Source organism: Pholis gunnellus, assembly GCF_910591455.1.
Source record: "Pholis gunnellus genome assembly, chromosome: 18".
Taxonomy (NCBI): domain Eukaryota; kingdom Metazoa; phylum Chordata; class Actinopteri; order Perciformes; family Pholidae; genus Pholis; species Pholis gunnellus.
Window position 1 is genome coordinate 19,689,287 of NC_136545.1, and position 25,915 is coordinate 19,715,201.

Below are 25,915 nucleotides of genomic sequence, written 5' to 3' on the forward strand. Positions count from 1 at the left end.
TCAGGAGACAAAGTAGCAGAACTTGAGTTGGTCAATGAGTCAATAACTGTTTACTCAGTTTTAAAGCCAAACATTATTTTATGGTTCACGCTTCTGAAACGGGAGAATTGTTGACTCACATCGTAGTAAACTGAATATATATCTGAGCGTTTTAGACGAGAATAGAAGCTGCAGAAATCAGTGCTTTTATTCATTTAAATTAGCATTCTTCAGCTTTTAAGAGGAGAGAATGACGCAGAGTAACTCATTCTGTGGTGTGTTTCATATTTTGTTCACTTAACGATTACAGCCGTGTGTTTCTGCACCATAAGAGAGCAGAGAGTGTGTGTGTGTGTTACATCTCCTGATGTTATGTTATGTGTGTGTGTGTGTGTGTGTGTGTGTGTGTGTGTGTGTGTGTGTGTGTAGGAGCCCTGTGGATGTGCATCGTGTTGAACCCTCACTACAAACCAGAGCAGAAGGGCTTCTGGCTCCGTCAGCTCCGCCGGTGGAACGGAGTGGACGTCTGTCCTCTGGAGGACGGGAACCACGGCAGCGAGCTGACCAACCTGACCAACGCGCTGCCTCAAGGTCCTCCAGGTAACCCAGGTGAGTCCTTTATATTTATATTATATATATATATATATATATATATATATATATATATATATATTCCCATATCCTATATTCCCAAATCCTCTCCTGCATTACATCTGAAGGATTCTTTCTCTTCTCCTCTTCCTCCTCTTCCTCCTCCTCCTCCTCCTGCTCTGTATTAACACTGTTAAGTCTCCTGCCCCCCCTCCTCCTACCTCAGTGCCTTTGAGCCGTATTACTTTTTTACGGTGTCTAATAGAATGAGTCTAATAACACAGTTGAGGTCCTGCAGCAGGAAATCCAGACGAGTGTTTCTATGAGGAGTAATAAAAATGTTTCCAAAGAGAGGACGGGCGCTGTTATTACTGCTGCCGTTTTGTCCGTAATGGCTCCTGGTTTTGATTCGTTATCGACATTTATTTTATTATCCTGCTACAGCAGTCCGACGCTGTGGGCCGGCCCCAAAATATCTACACATGAACGTAGAGATATTATACGTCTTCGTCTTGCTTTTATTTAAACTTTTCAGAGCTTCAACAGGACGTATAATGTTATCTGTGAGTCGGCCTCAGGCTACGTTTGTTTACATTGTGGCACCATTAACAATATGCCGAATCAGCAGTTCCTGTTGGCAGAGCACCCGCTGATGTACGGACAACTATCCCTGGAAAGTGTACGATTCACTGAATCTAGAGATATGTGTGTCATATCTGTGTGTTCATGTTGAGTTAACGTCCCAGCATGCACCTGTCCCTTTCTCCTCACTCAGCATCTTCAGCATCGTTCTTTAATAACCCCGATGTGTTCGTGTCTCGCAGACTCGCTCACTCGGCCTCACCGGACGGTGTTCACGCGGGCGATCGAGGCCTGCGACCTGCACTGGCAGGACCCCCACCTGCAGCACATCATCACCGAGGACCACTACGCCAACTACTGCCACCACGAGAACCTCAGCAGCTCGCTGTTCGACGGCCGAGGGTGGCCGCTGTGGCACGGTGAGAGAGCCGGCGCTCCTGGTGTAGACGAGAGGGAGTTTAATTAACAAGAGGTCGACATCTAAACATCATCTCTTCTCCTCCTCCTCCTCCTCAGAACACGTCCCGACGGCGTGCGCCCGGGTGGACGCTCTGCGGTCACACGGTTACCCGAAGGAGGCGCTGCGGCTCGCCATCTCCATCGTGAACACGCTGAGGAGGCAGCAGCAGAAACAGATGGAGTTCTTCCGCACGCACAAAAAAGGTCCGTTCCTGCCTCAGAGTCGCATTTATTATTACGTCTAAATGAGGCTCATAAAGAAAATAATAAAAAATACAGTTAAGAGCTTCAAATGAAGGAAAGATGTTTGTTGTTTTTAGGGAACAAAGCAAAGACGAAGGACAATAACAAATAAATCGTAACGTGCTGAAAGAAAAACATTTCAGTGTAACTGAAGGATCTTATAAAACATTGAAACATTAGTTCTACTTTTTCTTTTGGTGTTTGTTTGTCGACTGTCGGGAGGAATTAATTACGTTTTATTATCTTTTAATTGGTTTATCCAGCCGTTCATTTCCTGCCACTTCTCTGGGTCCAGTTCATGTTAATTGACTTCATTATATTCCTGATAATATTATTATTTACAGCTGGGACGTCCAGACAAAATGTTCAGAAATAATTCTTCTAATAATGACCAGTGTGACAGGGAAACAGGTATTAAATCGCACTTTTAAATGAAATTAGTTTGACTCCGAAGCGTTGATGATGAATATGAATCAATAGTTTGTGTTTGTTGCTGCAGAGCTGCTCCATAAAGGCGTGACGTCGGTGACCAACCTGGAGGGCTGGGTGGGCCACCCTCTGGACCCCATCGGGACCCTGTTCAGCACCCTGATGGAGACGGGACGGGGCAGCGAGGACGGAGCCGCCTCTCGGCTCGACTTCTCAGGTACACACACAAATACACGGAGCTGGAGGAAGTACTTGAAGTGAAAGTACCAGTACAACAATGTAAAAGTACTTCATTACAAATGAAAGTGGTTCCTTTAGAAGTGTTCTCAACAGAAGGGAGAATAACTGACAGGGATGTGATTTTGTGGGACATTTTTTTTAGATTATTGATGAATTAATTTTAGAGCAACTTGTTGCTGTTAAGTTCCCAACATAAGGGTCGGGCCCTTCTGAAGGGTCGCCAGATGAGTCTGAGGGGTCCTGAGAGGATTAACGGGAGAGAAGACGTTTTTCTGACTAATTAGAATTTTTTATATTTTGTGAATTATTGGATGATTTCACCTCTTAAGGCATCGAAAAGTTTTTTTTAAATAAAACTTTCCTTCTGACAAGGATCCCAAACTAGACCCTGATTATTTAAATATAAAACGTCACAAGACAAAAAGTTTGGGAACCGCCGGGTTCGTTTTTCAACAATGTGTCTGAATCTATTGGCTCTAAAAAAGTACAATATTTCCCTCTGACATGTTGTGTAGCAGAAAAGGAAAACACTCCAGTAAAGTACCTCAAAACTGCCCTAAAGCGCAGTACTTTGATAAAGTACACAAACGCACACACGGCTGCAGTGATTGCGTCTTCCTGTCGGAGCTGCAGGCCCTCGGGTTGCAATCAGCGGCGATGACACGGGACGTGCTGATTGGCCCGCAGTCGTCCTCCAATAACAGCTCATGAATAAGAAATGCAGCAGGAAAAACACTCCAATTAAAACACATTAATTATGCAGAACGGGAGACGGATTTCAACGAGCTGCAGCCAGAGAGGACCAGAGAGGCTGTTCTGGTTTCAGTTTGTTTCTCTCGTCGTGAAAGTTTGCAACTAGGACTCCCAGGATATATATTTTTATATATATATATATATATATATATATATACTTATTTATATATGTGTGTATTCATTGGGGACCGTTGAGCCTCCTGGGATGAACAGCGACGTCGGCCAAGACCTCATAAAGCCATTAAAACACATGATTCCCGTCCTCGGGAGGATACACCCTCTGAAGAGAGAACACCAGAAGGAACAAATAGATCAATAGGTTTATCGATACTCGGCTCAGCCCAAAGGGAACATCTTCACTCCCCCCTCCTCTCTAAGTCATCTCTCTCCCCCTCCCCCGTCTCCCCCGTCTCCCCCCTCAGGCTCACCAGGTTCGTGTAGGAGGACGGAGCATCCCGTTTTGCCGGCTCAGCATTTCCTGGAGGAGGGCGAGTCGTTCGCGTCGCTGGCCGTGGAGACGGCTCTGATTGGCTTAGGCCAGCAGAGGGTGATGCCCGACGGCCTGTACGCTCAGGAGAAAGTGTGTCGCAACGAGGAGCAGCTATTGGCCAAGCTGCAGGAGGTCGACTCGGACGACGCGCTGGTGAAGATCTTCAGGAAACAAGCCGGGTTCCTGCTCGAGGGTGAGTCCACGTCGGCGTGTTTGAACGGATGAAGAGCTGCTTTTCTTCTTCTCATATTAAATTCTATTTGTTTTGGTTTTGCACTGACAAAATAACACGTCTGAACCTTTTACGGGAGCGTTTTATTATTTCTGGACATTTTGTAAATCAAACAATCAATATTGAAAATAATCCTGAGCTGCAATCCTCCTGCACAATGCTGCACACGTGTGCTAAATGCTAACACGCCGGTGCAATATTTACCACGCTCAGCATCGTAGTGTAGCGCGTTAGCAGGCCGTTAACATTTAAAGGAATACTTTGGCATTTTGGGAAATGTGTTCATTTACTTTTTTGCTGAATATGAAGCTAACCGGAGATGCTAATCTAACAAAGAGGAATACCGATCTACAAGTTTCTTCTTTTATTTTTATTTTATACATATTTATATCTGTACATAGTAGTTAATTGTTAAACTTTATTCAACTTTGTTGTCCTTTGTGGACGGAGCCATGCTAGCTGTTTCCCCCCGTTTCCAGTCTTTATGCTAAGCTAAGCTAGCTGTCGGTTCTGTTGACGTTTAACTGTGCGTTTCCCCAAATGTCGAACTGTTCCTTTAAATGTTTCCAAACGCAGGAGCGACACACATCGTGTACGCACATCGTGTACACGCATCGTGTACACACCCTGAACCACAAGCAGCTCTTTGTGCTTTTATTGTCTGTGTCAACTCTGTGTACTTTCACACTTTGTACTTCTGTATTCACGAGTGAGTGTGTTGTTTGCATTGTCTGTTTGAGGACGTTGTGTGTGTGTGTGTGTGTGTGTGTGTTGTTGCTCATCGTGGTTCAAGGTCTTCTTCTCTCCAAACCCACGAACGATTGAGCCGCTCACATTGTGACTTTATTTAAAGTGGAGGCACACAGGAAGTGTTATTATCTCATTATCAACAAATCTGAGGAAAAGATCAAAATCAACAAGAAATGTATCCTTAAAGTATCAATAATCTGTTCTTCCTGTGAGCCGTAGCGCTGCATTAACACACATCACTGAGCCTCGCTGATGATCCTCCATCAACACACACACAATGTATTAATACTCACTAAAGCACCAAATGTGGATTAATCCGCCGCTGAAAATAGTCCCCAACAAATGCACCATTTCCTCCGGTTTGTTTTAGGAAATTAGACTTCAATGAGAAAATGAAACTGTATTTGTGACGTAATTCCACATCGTTGCTCCTTTTTAATGGGATTTGTTGACAATATTAAAGATATAAAATAACACCAGACTGATGCTTTGAACCTGTGATTTCTAAATTTGTAATGAAAAATGATACTTTATCTTAAAACTTCAAATAGTTTCATCACCTCTCGCTCCTTTTCCTACGTCCACAATAAAATGAACTACAGTGATCAGCTGTTTTAGGAGATTATTGAGCTTTTGTTTCTGATGAAACTATATATTTGTGACCCTCTTTTGAAGGTTTACGTCCTCAGAAAGAACCAATAGATTAACTAGATTAACACCAGTCTCATCCTTTAGAACGCGGACAAACCGCTGCTTTACAGAAAAGCAGTAATGATCTTTTCCTCGAAGCCGTCGACTCTTAAACTCGTCGGTTTCTTGTAATTCCTCTCTGCGCGTCGTCCTCGCGTGTTTCAGGAAGTCTCAGTGATCGTCATCCTGAAACTGTTTTAAACTGTTTAAACCAGCCCGGGCGTCCGGTCCTGTACGGGAGCTCTGAGTTCTCCGTTAACTGTTTCCTGTCCTTGTGTCTTCCAGCTGGTCCCTACAGCGGTCTCGGGGAGCTGCTCTACAGAGAAAGCGTCCCCATGCACACCTTTGCCAAGTATCTCTTCACCTCTCTGCTACCTCACGACGCCGAACTGGCGTACAAAATTGCACTGAGGGCCATGCGGTGAGTAGAAGCTCGTCCTGTTTGTAAAGCTTCCGTCTGCCCGCGTTCAGGACCATCGTTGAGATAATCTGATGGTCAAAGGCTAAAACGTGCAGAGAGAAGACGGATATAAATGTCGAGTATCGTGTTCTATGATCACGAACGTATCTTAGTCTTCATCTCTCACTGAGCTGGAAGACGTACTCGGATGTTTGACTAAAGTACAAATAGCTTTTACCTCAGTGTAGAAAACATTCTGTTACAAGTAATGTTCCTTCAAAATGTTTAAGTAGAAGTACAAAAGTATTGGTATCAAAATATACTTAAAGTACCAAAAGTGAAAGTACTTCAAAATCAAGATTAATACTTAAACGACAGCAGTTTCTGCTGCGTGTTCGGCTGAATTAACGTTTAAAATGAGAAAGTTAGAGGCAGCAGAAAGTCCTTATTAAGTTGAGTTTTCCTCGAACACACTGAAACAGCAATATAATAATTTAATATTCAGAGGAAGTCTGAGAAAGCGCTTCTTGGGAAAGAAAAAAACGGCCCAAAAAAAGTGCTGAATCGGAGAGAAACGGATGTGTTTTAAACTGTGCAGCTCAGTGTGGACGTCCTGCTGACGGACGAGAGGACGAACACAAAGAACGAGTTTCTGCTCCGGATCGGACAGAAACCTGTAAATGTCTCCTTTGGTCTGTGAGCGGATCCAGAGATCTAGATTCAGGATCCGTTTAATGACAAACACCTCCTCCTCACTGGAATATTCACTGAATTATTTAACGCTGCTGAAAACCAGTTTTATATAAAAATGTGTGAATAATAAATACGAGCTGTTAGTTTCCTCCCCGGGTGTTACGAGAAGTTTACGTCGTCTCGGCCGAATGGAAGCGCTTTGATTTTTATGAAATGTAAATCTTTATACATGTTTTATTCCAGACGACAGAGACGTGGTCTCACAGCAGCTATGAGAGGACTTCTTTATAAACCTGTTCTCAGGAAAACTATTGATTGATTCTCTAGAAGTAACGTCTAAATAAAGAACTGTTTCTCTTACTCGTGTGCTCAGGTTGCCGGTCCTGGAGTCCACGTCCCCGTCCGGCGACTTGTCTCGGCCTCACCACATCGTGTCCATGGTGCCCAACCGCCTCCCCCGCTGGTTCACCCTCAGCCACATAGAGACCCAACAGTGTGAACTGGCCTCCACCATGCTCACTGCTGCTAAAGGTACACACACACACACACACACACACACACACTTATTAAGACTTCATGTGTGTTTGTGTGCTCGAAACAGACGCGTTCATACAACGTTTTTCAACCACATCTGAGCGCAAAAGTGTTTATCGGTGTTCAAAACAGCAGCACTCATGTAGTGTGTTTAGATTGTTGAAAACTAACAATGACTTTGTTTGTTTGTTTGTGTGTTTGTTTGTTGTTACCAGGCGACGCTCGTAAACTGGAGACGGTGTTGGAGTCGATCCAGAAGAACATCCACTCCTCGTCTCACATCTTCAAACTGGCCCAGGACGCCTTCAAGATCGCCACTCTCATGGACAGCCTGCCGGACATCACGCTGCTTAAAGTGTCCCTGGAGCTGGGTCTCCAGGTAAACAACAACAACAACAACAACAACACACACAGAGAAACAGAATTAATATGAAGCAGGTTCGGAGCTAACCTCTGGTTTCTCACAGGTGATGAGGATGACGCTGTCGACCTTGAACTGGCGGAGGAGAGAGATGGTGCGATGGCTGGTCACCTGCGCTACTGAAGCTGGTGAGTTTGTGTTTCCCGTGAAAAGTGAATTAACCTTAAAACGTGGTTATTTTTGCAGCAGTTGGTCTTTTGATTTCACACTGAAAAAAACAAACATAAGCAGCCCCTCCTCTCTGGAAACATGAAATGAACAACGTTGTCCTTTTTATTGCATTATAGGACTATTCATTCTAGAGCCCGACTGTTATAATAGTGTTATAAATGAGAATGTAGCGGCCTTTAACCATGTTTGGATGCGAACTATAAGAAAACAAGGCTTTTAGGATTTGTTGGTCCTCAAATAATCATGTAGTCAGATCATTTTATAAATTGTTTTCTTTATTAAAACTTTGTAGAACTACAACATGCAGCTGTAAAATAAATGTAGTACCACAAAAAATGTCCTAAAGTAAATATAGTTATTGTTTGTATGGAGTCAATAAAAACAAGCCTGTAAATCTGTGTGAAATGGGGATTTTGGAGGGAAGGAATGACTGGCAGGCTAGTAATTATAGAAGATTGTGGGCTTTGGGCTGATTAAGTAGACCTCTTGTTGGGACTTGAATACTGAAACCCAGCGGCTGTATTTTCCCTGAAGTGGACAGGAAGTCGTGCCCAGAGGGACGGAGCTCTGTCGGGGGGGGAAAGAACCCTCCCAGAGGATTTCTTGTGAATGTTTTGGGAGCGACAAGGAGTCCCTGTTTCTGTGAGCCGGGTTTAAAAGGACTCATTGATAACGTGCCAGTTGCGGCCGAGCCTTCTAATGTCAGAGAATTAGAAATAGAATATCGGATTACGAGGTAAAAGGTCACCGCGAGAATGTCGTATTTATTTTGTCATTTTGCCGGAAGTCATTTATTCGGTCTAGACAGCAGGATTTAAAGGGTAAACATGGTGACGGTTTAGATTGTTGTGACTGCAAATCAACCCTATTTAAAGACGTACTATACGATGACTTTGTTCTATTTTTACAACGTATAATACATCAAATGGAAAAAGAAGAGTTCCTATGATTGAACCTTGTGGAACACCACAATGAACTTTAAAAGCGTTTCCGTCGGTAAGATCTTAAACTAAGGTTTCTCTTCTTCTCTGTCCAGGTGTGTTTGCGTTGGACAGCATCATGCAGAGCTGGTTCACCCTCTTCACCCCGACCGAGGCCACCAGCGTGGTGGCGAGCACCGTGATGTCCAACAGCACCATCGTCCGCCTGCACCTGGACTGCCACCAGCAGGAGAACCTGGCCAACTCGGCCCGCACGCTGGCCCTGCAGTGCGCCATGAAGGACCCCCAAAACTGTGCCCTCTCGGCCCTCACGCTCTGCGAGAAGGACCACATCGCCTTCGAAACGGCCTATCAGATTGTACTGGACGCGGCCGCCACGGGAATGAACTACACGCAGCTGTTTACGATAGCCCGCTACATGGAGCACCGCGGGTACCCGATGAGGGCCTACAAGCTGGCGACGTTAGCCATGACTCACCTGAACCTCAGCTACAACCAAGACACGCACCCGGCGATAAACGACGTGCTGTGGGCGTGCGCGCTCAGCCACTCGCTGGGGAAGAACGAACTGGCCTCGGTCATCCCCCTGGTGGTGAAGAGCGTGAAGTGCGCCACCGTCTTGTCGGACATACTGCGGCGGTGCACGCTGACGACGCCGGGCATGGTGGCGCTGCACAGTCGCAGGAACTCCGGGAAGCTGATGCCTCTGGACAAGGCGCCGCTCAGGCAGCTGCTGGACGCCACGATCGGCGCCTACATCAACACGACGCACTCCCGGCTGACGCACATCAGCCCGCGGCACTACAGCGAGTTCATCGAGTTCCTCAGTAAAGCCAGAGAGACGTTCCTGATGGCGCACGACGGACACATCCAGTTCACGCAGTTCATAGACAACCTGAAACAGATTTACAAGGGCAAGAAGAAACTCATGATGCTCGTTAGGGAAAGATTTGGTTGATCCAACGAACCAAAACCCTTTTTATATATACATACATCCTTTCTAACTTGAAGTGAAAATCCTCCTGAAACAACATTCATGCAAATCTTATTCCTACCGCGAGGTTGAATGTGACGATGAACACGGTTTCCTGAAGGGGAATAAGTCGCGTTCATTCACGGCGAATGTTTCCTTTTCATTGTGAGTCGTACCCGAGCAGGACCACCGACTAACGGGACGTCCCGGGAATAAGATACGAGATGTGTTTCAGGGTGAATTTTCTCCCTAAAAATGACAAGTTTTGAAATTGAAGGAGAAAAAGAAAACACTGTTAAACCACAAAAGGAACAGCTGGTGATTGATGTGTATAAAACATTACGTTTGCAGAAGGAGTCGATTCGTGGAAGTTCGTGTATTTCCCTTTATATATGTATGAAAGTGAGAGAGTAAGAGTTTTACACTGAGTATATTATACTGTATTGTCCAGTGGCAAAATGTCCACCATGCACCTCCTACTTCCCTCAGCTAACGTTCAACAGCCTCAAAGAAGAAGACGAACGGCTTTAAACCAAATGGAGAAAGACTCCATCTGAAGTGACCAGTACCTCTTTTTAAGGATCCAGCTTTACTCTTTCCCCCTCCGAGTCCTTCGCCATCTGACCTGTGAAGACAAAGAGAAGTTCACAATTCATTTTTACTGGGTTCGGATTATTTTGTTTTCCATCTTCAGTCTGATTTTGTTTTGGCTTCGCAGTGTCGTCTCAAACATTCAGTGTGTGCTTAATTTACTGTCACAGGAACGCAGAAACAAAACTGTCGACTTACATTCTCAGGGATTTCTAAGAAAAGAAGAAAGAAAAGCTGACAAAAAACAAAGGAAAAGAGAACAAAAGCATTTTATTGTCCTGTGTGTGCGTGTGTGTGTGTGTGTGTGTGTGTGTGTGTGTATATATGAAAGTATATGTCTGAGTATTGGAAAAAAAAATGTATATGTTAACTAATTTATGACAGAATATTCTATGTAAGGCACAATACTTGAAGCTGCAGTACTTTTTTGATTTTTGAAACATATCAGAAGGACTTCAAAAAAACGTTCGCCTTGCATCGCATCAGGGGCCAATTCCAAACAGAAGAACATGTTTGGCTCTGCAGACATGTAATGAACTGTAGAAACCAAGACAGGAAGTGGACGTGCAAAGTGTGTGTGTGTGTTCTCCTGAACAGAGGAGCGTATTGAGGATTGTAGGAGTCGAGAGAAAGAGACGACTGTCGAGGCGAAGCGGCGGAGGAATACAGCTGCGACGTGTTGGAGAGAGAGAGATCTGCCTTCTGTGGTGATCCGGTCACACAAAATATATTCTGTTTCATGTCTTCTGACATCCCAACTGTGCAGGACGAAAGTTGCTCTTTAATGTCGGTCTTGACTTTTTCCATTTTTTTTATTTTCCTCTTTAACTTTTTCTCTAGAGTCTCTCACACAAGAACAGCCTTCTTTCTTGCCTTGTCTTAATGCTTTAAAATAACCAAATGGGAGTTCTAACTACCAAACCTTTCTCATACGCCAACACAACTTTGGTTACAACCTTTTTTCTTTTTTTGTATCGTTAATTATTTTTAACTGAACTGTGTTCTGTGCTTAAAGCTCAACTTCATCTGTTTTTTCAGTGTCGTCTCTTGTTCGTAGCTCTTTGTTTTGGAAACATGCTCCCATTTTATTTATTACGTTAGGTAAACGATTGTACAACCGTGTCGACATGCTCATGAAGTTGAAACTAAGATTTGATACACTGATCGATTTATTTATGTAACTAAAATCACTGTTTTATAAACTTGTTAATGAATCAACATTTTGTTTTAATTAAATTCGTTTTTTTTCAGAGGACTAAGTCTTTGTGTTCTTAATTCTATAAACTGAGGATTTCAGATGTCGATGCATGTAAATGCAGCAGCCATGGTATTAATCATATTTAATAGAAAAACACAGAACGTTTAACTGATGATACTTTTACTTGAGTCGGGTTTCGAATGCAGGACTTTTACTTGTAGTGGAGTACTTGTACTGAGGTAAAGGATCTCAATACTGCTGCTCTGCTCACCAGAGTCTAATGGAGCCGTCAGTGTTTCATCAACACCAGTCGTGCTCGTGAACATCTGTCCAGCAGCAGGATGTGGACACAGATGTTTATCTAAAGCCGAGTTTGGTTCTGAGGGAGAACCGTCTCACAGATTAATGTCCTCGAAGAGGAAGTCATCGTTTCTCTTAGTGCTGCTTTTACTTCCTGCAGAGATAATTTAGGAATTTTAAGCTTTCCTCATCCCACTTCCTGTCTGTTGCAAAGGGGGCCTGTTGTGGACAGGAAGCTCGTACAAAAAGGAAGTTTTGTTGAGGAAACAAAAGGAGCGCGAAATGATGGAAACACGGTTCAAACTGCAGACTTTAATCCTGACGCGTCATCGGATTCACTCTGTTATTTCTACACTTTGTGAATGTTTTACATGTTAAATTAAAATGAGTGAACTGCAGCCATGAAGATGAACTGAACCACTATCAAGATTTAATATACATATTATACTTTACCATATTGTATATTCTACACAAAATATTTTTCAACATGCTTAAATATTACCACATTATTGCAGCACAATGTTTACCGACGAGAGATTCCTCTGAGCTTCCGGTCCGTTGTTTCTCGCAGCTCAGGCAGCAGGTGATCTCGTGATTCGCATCTAAAGTCTCCAACATCTCACCGGCATCACGCCGTCACACACACACACACACACACACACACACACACACACACACACACACACACACACACACACACACACACACACACACACACACACATCATGCTGAATCTCTGTGCACTCAATCCCACATGCCATCACTACTTCAGGCTATTTCTTTGGGACCACACGGGCGCAACAAACCGGTCTGTACGTCAATCAGAAGTAGATCCTGTAACCAGACAGCAGCTTGATTCTGTAACAGCTAGATAAATGTTATCACCTTCCATCACACATAGCCAGCGCGGTCCGGCCTGTTATTCCACTCCTGCTGCCACATCGACTCCGTTTTATCTATTATGGGAACTGCAGAGGTGGTTTGTCACAGGATATCAGATGTCAGAAATTCACAGGATGAATTATCAGCGGGATGACGTCATCTTAACGCTATGTTAGCATCGTGTTTAGCACTAGTAATTCTTATTTCATTTTATTCTTATATGTGCCATTTTTTAATATGATATTTTATATTTAAACTCCATAAAAAAACAATTGATCGCACTGTAGTTTTTGAGTTTCTGTATGTAGGGATTCTTACAAATATATATGTATATATATATATATATATATATATATATATATATATATATATATATATATATATATTTGTGTTTGCTTCCCTCTTTATACGTTATGCTCCTTCCTACCTTTTTGTTTATCTTTTTTTCTCATATAAATATTGTAAGAATGCTAGAACTATGAACATCTATGTGTAAATCTACATCATGTACTCTTGAAATAAAGTATTTAAAAAGAGTTAAATAAATTAAATAAACCGGACTGAAAACAAATCTCCACCGCGATAATTAGATGAAAAGAATAATATGTTAGATATTCATCTGTGGACTGGGAGTCTGACCCTGGAGCAGCAGAGCAGTACATCACTGCAGCTCGTGGGTTTGTGTTTTTATTTTTTCATAACGTGGCAGAAATACGAGGTTGGACAAAGCACCTTGGTGAAGATTACTCGACTGCACCAATCATCCATCACGCTGCGGCTTGTCCTTGGAATACATAATGTAATGATAATCTGATCCAGTATGCAAATGAAGGATCAGTGGGGTGACTGCAGGGAGAAGCGGTCCACCTGCCCCACAACACAAGTAGCCCCAAACTACTGATCTGCAGTCTGCTTTAAAGCCCTCGGTGGCTTGAGAGCAGAGAAGAATGCAAATGAAGTTTAAAAGGTATTTACTGACGCTGTTAACGTGGTCGCTGCCGGTAGCTCCCAGGAATTTCACTGTATTTTTTTATCCTCATCTTTTATCTTTATTACTGGATCATTTATAGCAAATGACGTAATACACTCATCAACTTCGGAGGAGGAAGCGTGGGGGTTGGATGTAATTGGAACGCCACCAATAGTGGAGTCAACCAGGAGGAGAGATAGAAGCTAAGCTAACACAGCTAGCTCTGAGCCTAGTTCAACACCCGATGTTTCCCTAAAGTCACATTAACGTTAAGATGTCAGCCGCAATATCTGTCCAGAGATTTGTTTTTCAAATATAGAAAACACACTTGTTTTTGTTTGGTTTGTCATGTTATTCTTGTGCTACAACTGCACTTTGTTGCGTTGAGTAATGACAATAAATCGTCTTTGGATCCTTGAAATTAGACGACCAAGAACATTATTTGCATGTTATTGTTTCAGCAGCTGTGTTTCTAATTCATGTCCGAGATTAATGCACCATGACTGAGGTCATTATACTGGTAAAACCTCGGATATAACATAATATAACTCATAATACACAACGTAACTCTCTGTAGTAAGTGTTTTTACGAATTAAATCTTTAATGCAAGACTTTTACATGTACCGGAGCATTTTAACGGAGCAGTACTGCTACTTTAACTTAAGTAAATGTATGAATACTTTCTCCACCACTGTAGAAACATTTAAAATATGCAAAAATGAGAAATAAAATATGTCAGTGTCCTAAAACACACAAACGAGTACTTCACCGTCAATGGTTTTCAATGAATTGGAACTGAAGTCTTCTTTCACGTCCAAATCAAACATAAGCCAAGTAGTACGTCACACTCCTGCTAGAGTCTGAACATGCGTTTATTATTTCATCATTTCAATTACCGGCAGAGTTCAACAAGCTGTGAAAAGACCTCGGTCTCTATCATGATGCATCATATTTATGACCTTTGCTTACAGGATGAAAACACCGTCGCTCTCTCCTCTCGTTGCTCTTTCATCCGTGCCAACCAGACTCGGTGGTTGTTGTTGTTCTTTTCATTTTAGAGTCCCGTGGCCCGTAAAGTTGAAAACCTTCATATTCGCAGCTTTAAAAGGGAATCTTAAAATGTCACAAGCTGGTGAGATTGCTGTCCATAAAGTTTTCATAAATGTCACAGCGAAACCAAACAGCCAATAGCAATTAGGTGTTTTACCTTGAAAGGCCAAACCTTTTTCACAATAAAACGCTTCTGACTGAAGCGCTGGAAGAAAGAATCTGGTGCGATCATCTAGTTCTTTAGGTGCATTTCCATTTCAATAAGCAGTATTATGATGTTAACATGTGTTCTCTTGACGTGCAGCAGATTCTGTGTTGATTGTGTTTTGATTGAACAGCCGTCAGTCTGTGATCACAATGCAAACGTCCAGTAGCTATTTTGATCATATCATTTATATATAAAGATAAAAGCTTAATTCATCAAGCTGAAACGTGACTGATTGCTCTCATGGTCAGTTACTCCAGCGGCCAGTGATGTCAGACCAATCAGAGTCTCGCTGGGACCAATTGAAAATATTCTCTCCAGTCTCCTAGCAACAGAGCGGGGCCTCTCCGCCTGTTGATTGGCATTAATAAATGCTGCCGATAGTGAGGCTCTTCGGTGTTAAAATGGTGCCGATAGTGAGGCTCTTTGGTGTTAAAATGCTGTTTTTAAGCATTTTTGGCAGAAGAAGAGCCTCGTTAGCCCCCGAGTGAGGTTGAGTTATTTAATAAGATATAAAAACGTGATGGCGAATTGGAACACGTGGTGGAGTAAAGAGAATACATTTTCCTCTGAAAATGGAAAATAGTGAACTACCTTGAATTTGTACAGTACTTGAGAAAATGTACTTATGATCCTCCAAATCAAAAATGTGTCTGCTCGAGGCTCTTTGTCACATTTCAGATGTATATGAAGTATTTCAAATTTGTTCTTAAGTGCAGCACTCAAGTAATTGTACGTGGTTACATTCACCACTGCAACCAACAATACATTATTTTTCTACAGAGGGACTTCTAGTCTGTACATTGATAATGAATTATAAATATACAACCGCTTTCCTCAGTGTAGTCTCACCATAATTAACCAGAAAAGAGTAAAAAACTCACTGATAATAAATAAAAAGTAAATAGTCACCATGGTAGGGGCAACAAGCAGTATTAGGTCATATATACAGCAGCATAAAACATAATACAACCAGTACACTCAGTCTCTCTCTCCCACTATTACCAGTCGATAAACTGCTGAAAGTCCTCACAAACCTCCACCAGAGCATACCAGAGCATATTAGCATTTAGCATGTTGGCTAGTCCCAGCATGCACCTGTTGTCATGGGTGTGTTTGATTTGGGTCACTGAGCGTGCTCTGACTGGTGGTGCATTAACTCAGTGACTTATATAAACATAGTAAAGTACAATACTCGTCATTAAAAAAATTACTATTGCAAGATGTTGTGACAGTACTTTGTAACTTCCACTCCTGCTAAAATAAATTATAAGCTAAACCAGTAAACATGTGAAATATCCAAAAGTAGGCTTACATGTTTGAAATAAAGTTAAAAGTAACAAATAAATGTTTAAAATAGTTAACGTTAGCTAAAAGTAACAATTACATTATTGAAGTAGTTAGCTAAAGGTAACGGATATAGATTTGAAATAGTTAATGTTAACTAAAAATAACAAATGCATTAGTGAAGACGTTAGCTAAAAGTAACGGATAAAGATTGGAAATAGTTAACATTAGCTAAAAGTAACGGATTCCTGTTTGAAATAGTTAACGTTGGCTAAAAGTAACAGACAAAGATTGGAAATAGTTAACGTTAGCTAAAAGTGACAGATAAAGATTGGAAATAGTTAACGTTAGCTAAAAGTAACAAATTCAGGATTTAAATAGCTGAAAGTAACGGATGAAGATTTGAAAAGTTGTTTGACGTTAGCTAATATAACTGATAAATGTACGCAATAGTTATCTTAAGTAATAGAGTAGATGGATAAAATAACTATTTGGAATAGATAAATGGAATAAATAGCTGAAAGTAATGGATCAAGGGTTGAAATTGTTGTCCTTTGCTGAAATACCATCGAGACTCCCTCACAGATGTCTGTTCCCACGTGAAAATATATGAAAGCTTTTATTGATATTTATGGCCAGGGTTTATAATTAAACACTAATTAATACCTCCAGAGCTTGCGCCTGAACGATGTTTTCCACATCATCCCTGTCAGGTAATTAATAGTTGCCATTTATTCACTCACCTAATAAGCCGGCAAACCCAGCTTTCAGTTGAATGAAGAGATAATTTCACTGCAACTCATTACTACCTGAAAAGAAGCAGCCAGAATTTAATATCAAAATTGCCCCTCTCAATAACATTCAACCTGCAATAACTCCTCGCCACCCGTTGTAACCGTGTAATGTTTCCCTCCTGTGAGATTTATGATTAAGAAAAAGTGAATACATTAAACATGCCTTTGTTAAAAGTTCACCTGAGGGTATCTATTACCTTTAAATAGTATTAAAGTGTGATGAGCAGTTAATTAATGCTTTACCAGACTATATCTGCTATTTCAAGCTTAGCAATGTTTGACTGTGTAACAACCTGTGCGGTAACATTGTGTTTTACCGCACATGGTAACATTCACCTTTATGCATGTTTCTATTATCAGTAGGGACCATTTACAGCCAGTGGTACAGTCTGACCTTTGCTTCTGCTCTTTGAACAAATCACTAACTAGTCGGAATGTGTGGCGATTAAATAAACCAGACAAGAGGCGACACTGGTAACTACAGTCAGATACTGAAGACAATGTAGACTTATTACTAAGTACCCTAATTCAAAAGTAAGATGTAAGGTCAAGTTTATGTGTATACGGCCTTTCAAAGCTTCCTACAAAAGGCTAAGAAATGTATTGGAACTACCTTCAAAAGCACAATGAGGAGAACTACAATTAAAATGTATTAAATTAGAACATTATGAGATGAAGTAAAACTGCAAATATACATCATAAACAATCATAAACAATAAGTACATGTTCAGTGCAGTTCAGGCTGTTGAGCTTCGAGAGTTTTAGTTAAATAGAAGTATGTAAGTATAATCAGTAGAGTCATGTCCCCTGTGACTTTTATACTATTATATATTACATTATTATTACTAATACAGTAACGTAAACACAGGATTTTACTGTTGTTTGTTGAGTTGGTGCTCATTTTAAAATATTTTCATCTGCTGATTATTTTCTCCATTAATCGATTGTTTGGTTTGTAAAAATAGTAGAAATAGTGATAAATGGCGTCACAATTACCCAGAAGCCCAAAGTGACACCGTCACAATATCTGTTGAGTCCAAACCTCGACATTATTACTGAAACATAAAAAGTATTAAAGGATAAAGCAGCAAATCTTCATATCTGAAAAACTAAAATAATGAAACGTAGTTGCCAATTAATTTTCTGACAAACTATTTAAAATATCTTAATTACTAAAGTAACTCAATCTGTTCAATACATTTAGTTAAAAGTACAATATTTCCTTTTGAAATGTAGTGGAGTAGAAGTAGATGGGTAAAGGTGCAAGAAAATAAAAGACTCAACATACAAGTATCTCAAATGTGTACCACAGTACTTGAGTAAATAACTTTCCACCACTGCTGCTGGAGCATCTTGAGATTCACAATATATTTCCAGCTCTTATGACCCGTCCTGATCTCTTGATCTCTGCCTCTGGATGAGATATCACGTATGGACCGGCTGCCTCTGTTCATCAGCAGCAGTGTGTCACTCGCCGAGTGTTTCTTCACCTGAATGAAGTGTCATCCTCGGGATAAAACCAGGCTTTGGTGTCAGCTCGTCAGCCGCGGAGGACTGAAGCAGAGACAAAGGTTACAGGAGGAAGACAAAGAGAGATGAGACTCTGCCTCATGAGGGATTCAAACCACCTCAAAGCCTTTTTTCGACATCGGACACTCTACGTGAACCTGAGGGCTGGAGCAGTGACATGAAAGAGGAACGAGCCATACATCAGATGAAAGTAACTGAGAACATTTACTGTCTTAAAACTTGCATTCTCTCTAATGTCCACCAGGGGGCGACTCCTCTGGTTGTATAGAAGTCTATGAGAAAATGACTCTACTTCTCTCTTGATTTATTACCTCAGTAAACATTGTAAACATGAGTTTATGGTCTCAATCTCTAGTTTCAAGTCTTCTTCAATACAGCATGATGTTCATTTAGTAAATGATGGTCCATTTAGAGTCAAACAGACCATAAAGCAGGGGATGCTTTAGGGGCGGGGCTACACAGTGATTGACAGGTCTCTATCAGAGACGTATACGGCGTCTCTACGTCGCTCCTCAGTCCACATATGGTCACTTCCTGTTCACCGGTTGCAAAAAGTCAAGATGGCGACGGCCAAATCACCAAACTCGCAGAATAACTCCTTTTTGTGCCTTTTCCCTTTTATCGTCAGAGAATATATTAATATCAAGGTTTACGATTTATTATTGACCGTACACATTTTTTTATATATTCTCTTTATGCTAAACGTACATTTCACCTTCTTTATGTTGTTTCGATTTTAAATCTATTATTGCTATTTGATGGTCAATTCAATGACAGAATGGTGGACTCCACCACTAACTTAAATAAACAATATCCAAACAGGTAAATACTACATTTAAATACATTGAATGGTTATTGCTGGAAAGAATGCTAAAACCTAATGTGGATTATAGATTATGTTTTCTGCATCCTCTATAAGCGCCATAAAGGCAGGAACCAAACAAAATATTATTATGAGTTGTGTCTCAACTGTGGCTTTGTAGTCATATACATAATATATGCACACAAATGTGCCGTCTGTCATTCATTCACTCGGTCACTTAATCACTCACTCGCTCACACTTTTTCAAAGGTCTCTGTGTTATTACTCTAAATTAGTCCTGACCCTAAAACCTTATCTCAGCTCCACAGACAAAGCACTGCTGAGACCCGCCGAGGGTCCGACCCACCTGAATGTCTCAGAGAGCAAACAAACAGAGCAATGAGGCACCATGGGGGGGAGAAAAAAATAAAGATGAAGGAGAGAGTGGATGAAAAGGTTGAGGGTGCGCCTGTGACAGACAGCGAGGATGAGGAGAAAGGCTCTGTTGAATAACTGCAATCAGGGAAACAGTGGATACAGACGGGAGGCTGGGAAACATCGGGTGGGAGGACGGTTACAGTTTGATATACACAAAAAATAATATGAAAGAGCTGCAGAGGAGGAGAAACAGATGAAGAGCAATAACCAGGGATGTTCCTCACAATTATTTTGCTTACGTTTCAACGTCTAAAAGTCAGAGAACACTAAGAAATCTGTAAAAAAATTCACTACAATTTCATCTATAAGGTAAATGCTTTTTAACAACATAACTACATCAAGGAGTGCTGAGCAACTATTCAATGGCGACACCGTAGCTGGCAACGTTTGGCCATTTTGTTCATGGTTTGGCATCGCTTATACACATAGGATCTTAGCGTGCAAGTTTGAGTCATTGAGTTAGCTGGCGTTAGCCCGCTTCGTTGATTCATAGCACGCTAGGTCGCTAGTGTTAGTCTGTAGCAAACGTTCAAGCTGGCTAGCGAGCTACTTAGCTAGTTTCAGTGTTCAGAACCAGGCTGACTGCTGCTCTGTGAGGCTATGCTAATGCAGAACAGTTGAGCTAAACGCTAAGTCAGAATGCTAAAACGCTGATGTTAAAGAAGCTATAATCTATATTTTTTAATACAAATAATGTATCAAATGACTAAGTGATGAACTTAAAATCAATTATCACCTCAATCTGCTGCTTCCTTCGACTTTTTTAGAGCTTTATCGTGAGTTTCAGCCATGTGGCAACCTAACCTAACCTAACCCAAGTCAAAGCTTCATGTGTTAAAGCTGCATTCTCTCTAGTGTCCACCAGGGGGCGACTCCTCTGGTTGTATAGAAGTCTATGAGAAAATGACTCTACTTCTCTCATTCATTTGCATTTTCTTTTTTGCCGATTTTTCTATCAATTCAGTTACAAGTTGCACTACAACTTGCCTGCTTTGGTTCACTCTCACAGCTCTCGTAACGTCTTTTTTGGCAGCAGCAAACAGCTGTTTGTAGAGAAAAAAGCTCTAAAAAAATAACTGTACATTAACTACTCGGCACCAAACGGCAGACAGACACAGTTAGAGACGACAGTACTGCAGACACAGTAGCAGTTAATGGTCTTCTTCTTTCCGCTCATCAGTATGCAGTGTTTATGTTTGCGTTGGTGTGTCTATTATTTATGTGAACTATATATATCACCACCTGTGTGTGTGTGTGTGTGTGTGCATACAGTCTATACGTAGCTCGGCTAAATGACTGTAATTACTTCTCAAGCTGCGAGCAACTCTGGCATGTTTTATTCTCCATCTGGACCCAGACTGCACACAACAGTGATGATTTTCTCTCGTCTACTTCCCTTTGTTTGTCTCTCTTCCTCCGTCCACATCTAGCCCCGAGGATTTTAAACTGTGAGGCCGCCCCTCCCAAAGGGGGCTGTGGGAGAGAGGTGAGGAAATGATACTGCACGAGGTGAAAGGGAAGTTAATTATTGTAGTTCGGTCAGCAGTTGCAGCAGCAGCAGTAACAAACAGCTCACAGAGGCAACTACAGTTTAAAACAAGTGGAATGCAGCAATCCTCATCAACATCTGAACACACAAAAATTATATTTTTAGAACTTACACTTCCCGAGGATATCATTTTCATTATATAGACAAAGACACTTCTTATAACTCCAGAACTTCTCTGAGAATCATCACGTTTTTAAGTTTTCTTCAGTATTAAAGGAATCCAATGATAGTTGTCTGTACATATACGGGTACGCTACTTTAAATAGTGTGAATAGGCTAAAAAAAAACAAAAAAACACAGGTCTCAAGTTGTAGCCTAAAGCGTAGTAACATTATACTTCCCGTTTACATCCCACAAAGCACTACGCAGTAGTTCAAAGACGCACGCTATGATGATCCTCTAAGTAGAATGAAGACAAAGAATAACAAGAAACGTGAATCTATTATGATGTCGCCTGGCTGCCTCCTTCACACATGCAAAACCTACACAGGATATTTGGGAACTATCTCCACACACATCCCCACTTCCTCCAGGTTCCCAAACCCCCCGTCTCCGTCCCCCCCCCCCCGTCCCCCCGTCCCCCCGTCCCCGTCCCGTCCCCCGTCCAGATTTGGGGTTGTGGCCCTCCGTGTCTCTTAGAGGAGCTGGTGATCTGTAAACTGACAAATGAACCCTGAAGCTGCCGGACCTCAGCGGAGGAAGCTCTGCATCGTACGGTCGCTGCTTTGTTTACGTAGCTGGAGAGTTTCCTTGTTTAGGTGGCCGGTGATAATATACTGAGCATGTGGCGTCATACGTATTCCTCTTTTATCACAAATTAAACGACTAAAAGATATTAGCCAGCTGCCACTTCCTGCCTCACTCACACATTAGGAGCAAGTTGTATGAAGAGAAAGACTGTAAAGCAGCTGCATGTACATTACTGCTGGTGGGTCTCCGAACACTTCTACATGATGTTTTGCCAAAAAAGTCTTTAGGAAAAAACTCTTTGCTGCCTGGTTTATACTCTGAGGAATTCCGTTCCGTTGATTCATGTGTTGGATTAACTTTAGGCAACTAAAGTGCTTTTGTTAAAGTTCAGGAAAATTGTTGGTTTCATTTTTGGTTGATTGTTAATAAAGTAAACACGTCTCGTCTTGTGCTTTAACTCACTTTTTCAATATTTCGCCAAAGAGAATTGCCTCTAAAGTGTCTAAACAGAACTACAAATAACGTTAATCGTGCTTCTGTAGCGACGAGCTGATATTGTAGAGAAAACAAATAAAACACAGCCGTGTATTTTTAGGAGATGAATTAACAAACTGAATCAAAAGTGAGAATATGTGCATCAGAAAGTGTAGAGTACTGGAAGTACTGGTCAGATTACTGATCGGTCAGGTATTTCCTGAACTAAATCAGAAAAGCTTTTTAACATTTGGACTGTAGACATCATACGACATCATCTGTGCATCGGAGAAAGGAAAAAGGACTGAAAGTATTGGAAGAATTAACATTTGAACCCGATGACGCCGCTTGATGAAAAGTTACGGGATCATCACAGTTATTACAATTCATCTTGCGGGAACATCTGAACTAAACTTAATTACAATAAATCCAATAGATGTTGAGAAATCTCCCTCCAAACCATAAATGTCAACCTCCAGGAAGAGTCAAAAGATCACCGACGTCAGGAGGATTCATCATCTGGGGAACATGAATGTCTGTGCAAAAGTTTGCACCAATCAAACCAACAGTAGTTTAATATATTTCAGTGTGCACCGAAGCGGTGGACAGACCGACGGTCATGCCTCTAACGTTATTAAAAAGGTGTAAATTCCTCAAACTGTACGATGCCGAACACAAACAGTATCCAGTCACAGCGACCACGAACAGAAACATCCTGCAGTGCTCGTCTTTGTGTGAGGACACTAAGCAGCTACATCCCTGCAAATCATTAAATGTGTGTGTGCATGCAAGTGTGCATCCGTGTGATAATAGACTTTATATGTTTGGGGGTGTTTTCGCACACTCTGCATAATGTGTGTGTGCGTGTGTGTGTGTGTGTGTGTGTGTGTGTGAGAGTGTAAATGAACAATGGCGGCCATGTGGTGCTGCAGTGGTGGTAATTGATGAATGGGATGTTTAAAGAGCAGAATATGAATGAAGAAGAGAGGACCCCGAGGGAATACTCCCCACCATTGTAATCAAAGCCTTGATAGTGTCCCCGCCTTTGACTAATGTTCCCAAAAAGAAGCCTCTTACTGCCTGCCTCTTCAATTCCCTTCCCCGCGTGTGACGCAGACCTCCAGAGAGAGGCCGGCAGGGTGGGAGGGCCGCTCCTGTTCGGATCTTTTACATCAGCGCGACCTTCGCTGTCACTCGAATACAGGTGAGACACCTGAGTGCAGGAGAGGAGGACGCGTTCAGATCCTTCACTGGAGTAAAAGGAACCAATGCAGCCGTGTACAAATACTCTGCTATCTCTTTACATGACAATAACTGAGCTGTTTAAAAGGGAAATGTGTCTTTAAATCTGAAACGAGAGAAAGAAACGAGACATTTGTTTGCAGTGGTGGAATGTAAGTACACATTCGAGGTACTTTACTTCAGTATTTACCTTTTGGGGTACTTTATACTTCTCATCCACTACATCTCAGAGGTATATATATTATACTTTTTACTGTACTACATCTCAGAGGTACATATTGTACTTTTTACTGTACTACATCTCAGAGGTACATATTGTAGTTTTTACTGTACTACATCTTAGAGTTAAATATTGTACTTTTTACTTCAGTACATCTCAGAGGTACATATTGTACTTTTTACTGTACAACATCTCAGAGGTACATATTGTACTTTTTACTGTACTACATCTCAGAGGTATATATTGTACTTTTTACTGTACAACATCTCAGAGGTACATATTGTACTTTTTACTGTACTACATCTCAGAGGTACATATTGTACTTTTTACTGTACTACATCTCAGAGGTACATATTGTACTTTTTACTTTGTATTCGTACTCTTACTTAAGTAAAGGATGTGAACACATCTTCCATGTTTTCTGTCCCTTTACATGCTTTAGATGCTGTACGTCTCAGGTGGAGGTGTGCACCTGTTCGCTGGCTGATGATTTATGCAGTTCATATGAAGCCATTCTTCACAGGCAGGAGGAGGAGGAGGAGGAGGAGGAGGAGGAGGACCAGCTCCGGATGAGGAATGGAGGGCAGGAAAAGTGCTAATGCAAAGAAAAGCACAAACACACAGAGACACTCGTGTTAATTAATGACACTGTACAAAATGAAATGACTCTCATTCATACGTTACTAGAGCGACTATTCACACCGACCTCCAGAGAAGTCACGTCTGTGAGAGTATTATAGATATAGTGGAACCTTTGACAGTACAAATACACACCAGCAAATATGACAAATATTACATTTAATATCTAATTAAGTGTGTGGTTAAGAAGTACTCTCATCTACTTTAGTAAAAGCAGTAATACCACAGTGTAGAAATACTCATTGTGCTGAATGACACACAATAATATATATTAAACTATTCATGTATACTTATAGATGCATTAATACAATCTTAACTATTATATACTTCTAGTTTGTGAATCTTCAACTCTATATTAACCGATAATAATACATCATATGTACGTAGTGATTATATTTTGTATAAATGATCGTAGCTCAAGTTATCAAATAAATGAGTACAAAGAGTTCAGTATTTCCCTCTGAGATGTCGTGAAGTAGAAGTAAAAACTAGCAGAAAATGGAAGAAAAAGTACAGTTAACATCAACATAAGTACAGTATACTTGAATAAATGTGCTTATTTAATTTCCACCACTTATTATCACATAATGAAGTTGAACGCTGTTGTTTCAAAACACGACATAAACAAGTCTGAACACACAGCAGCTCATATACCTGTTTCTCTTAAATGTCACAGCTGTGCAGCCGAGAACATACAATCCAACACACACACACACACACACACACACACAATTACAAATGTATGGCATTACTCCGGCACACCGTGTGCTGTTGGTGTGGCCTTTTGCAGGCGTCCTCAGAGACGTGGCATTGACAAACCTACAAACAGTAATTGGGCCATTATGACTCCCTGCGATGGTATTGATTCCACTGTTTTTAGGTGCAGGCGGGTAATGGGTGTCTAGACGGAAGGGTTCATATTGCAGGCAGTCGGGGACCTGTGCAGCATTAGATACAGTAATCATGACTCAGGTGTGTTGTTTTGTGAATTTCAGCCAAATTGTGAATGATGTAATTTCGCAGCACATTCTGTCTGTTTGCACGGTATTTCAGCACGGAGCGATGCTTTTGGGACAAACGTCTACAACACCAAGAGGAGCTCCATACGGACGAAAAAGGGAAAGGAGCAAACATGGAGATGGAGTCCTGTTTTCTTTTTTTTCTTCCCCAGTCCAATTATCACCAGAGTTAAAGCTAATCCCACAAGAGCTACAATCTGTTCCATTACTTTGAAAATCCAGTCACCTGGAGAGCAGGAAGCAGGTGAGAGGGCTCCCATCAGAGCCTCGCTGCTGATCAAAATCAAATATTACTGAGGCTGGGTTTCCATGGCAATAATGCACTGCCCTCTCCATGACATTTGGGGGTTCAGCTGTGAAAGAGTCCCCCCCCCCCCCCTCCCCTCCCTCCTCTCTCCCTCTTCCCTCCTTGTCTGTCTGCCTTCTCGGTCCAAACGTGAGCAGAATAGATGAGTAAGCAGCG

General features: G+C 41.5%; 1 protein-coding gene across 1 annotated transcript in view; it reads left to right on the top strand.

The window, feature by feature from the left end:
* The window catches only part of LOC306710677 (zinc finger SWIM domain-containing protein 6-like), a gene marked incomplete at its 5' end in the record, with an annotated part of 34,212 nt that extends 22,814 nt beyond the window's left edge, over positions 1 to 11,398 (top strand). The window contains 10 exons of the mRNA XM_079179319.1: positions 409 to 588; positions 1,395 to 1,571; positions 1,669 to 1,815; positions 2,354 to 2,500; positions 3,699 to 3,959; positions 5,724 to 5,859; positions 6,905 to 7,062; positions 7,281 to 7,444; positions 7,533 to 7,614; positions 8,694 to 11,398. Coding sequence (XP_079035445.1) covers positions 409 to 588; positions 1,395 to 1,571; positions 1,669 to 1,815; positions 2,354 to 2,500; positions 3,699 to 3,959; positions 5,724 to 5,859; positions 6,905 to 7,062; positions 7,281 to 7,444; positions 7,533 to 7,614; positions 8,694 to 9,556 — 2,315 coding nt within the window. The 3' untranslated portion in view covers positions 9,557 to 11,398. The remainder of the gene's footprint in view (positions 1 to 408; positions 589 to 1,394; positions 1,572 to 1,668; positions 1,816 to 2,353; positions 2,501 to 3,698; positions 3,960 to 5,723; positions 5,860 to 6,904; positions 7,063 to 7,280; positions 7,445 to 7,532; positions 7,615 to 8,693) is intronic.
* Between the last annotated feature and the right edge of the window lie 14,517 nt (positions 11,399 to 25,915).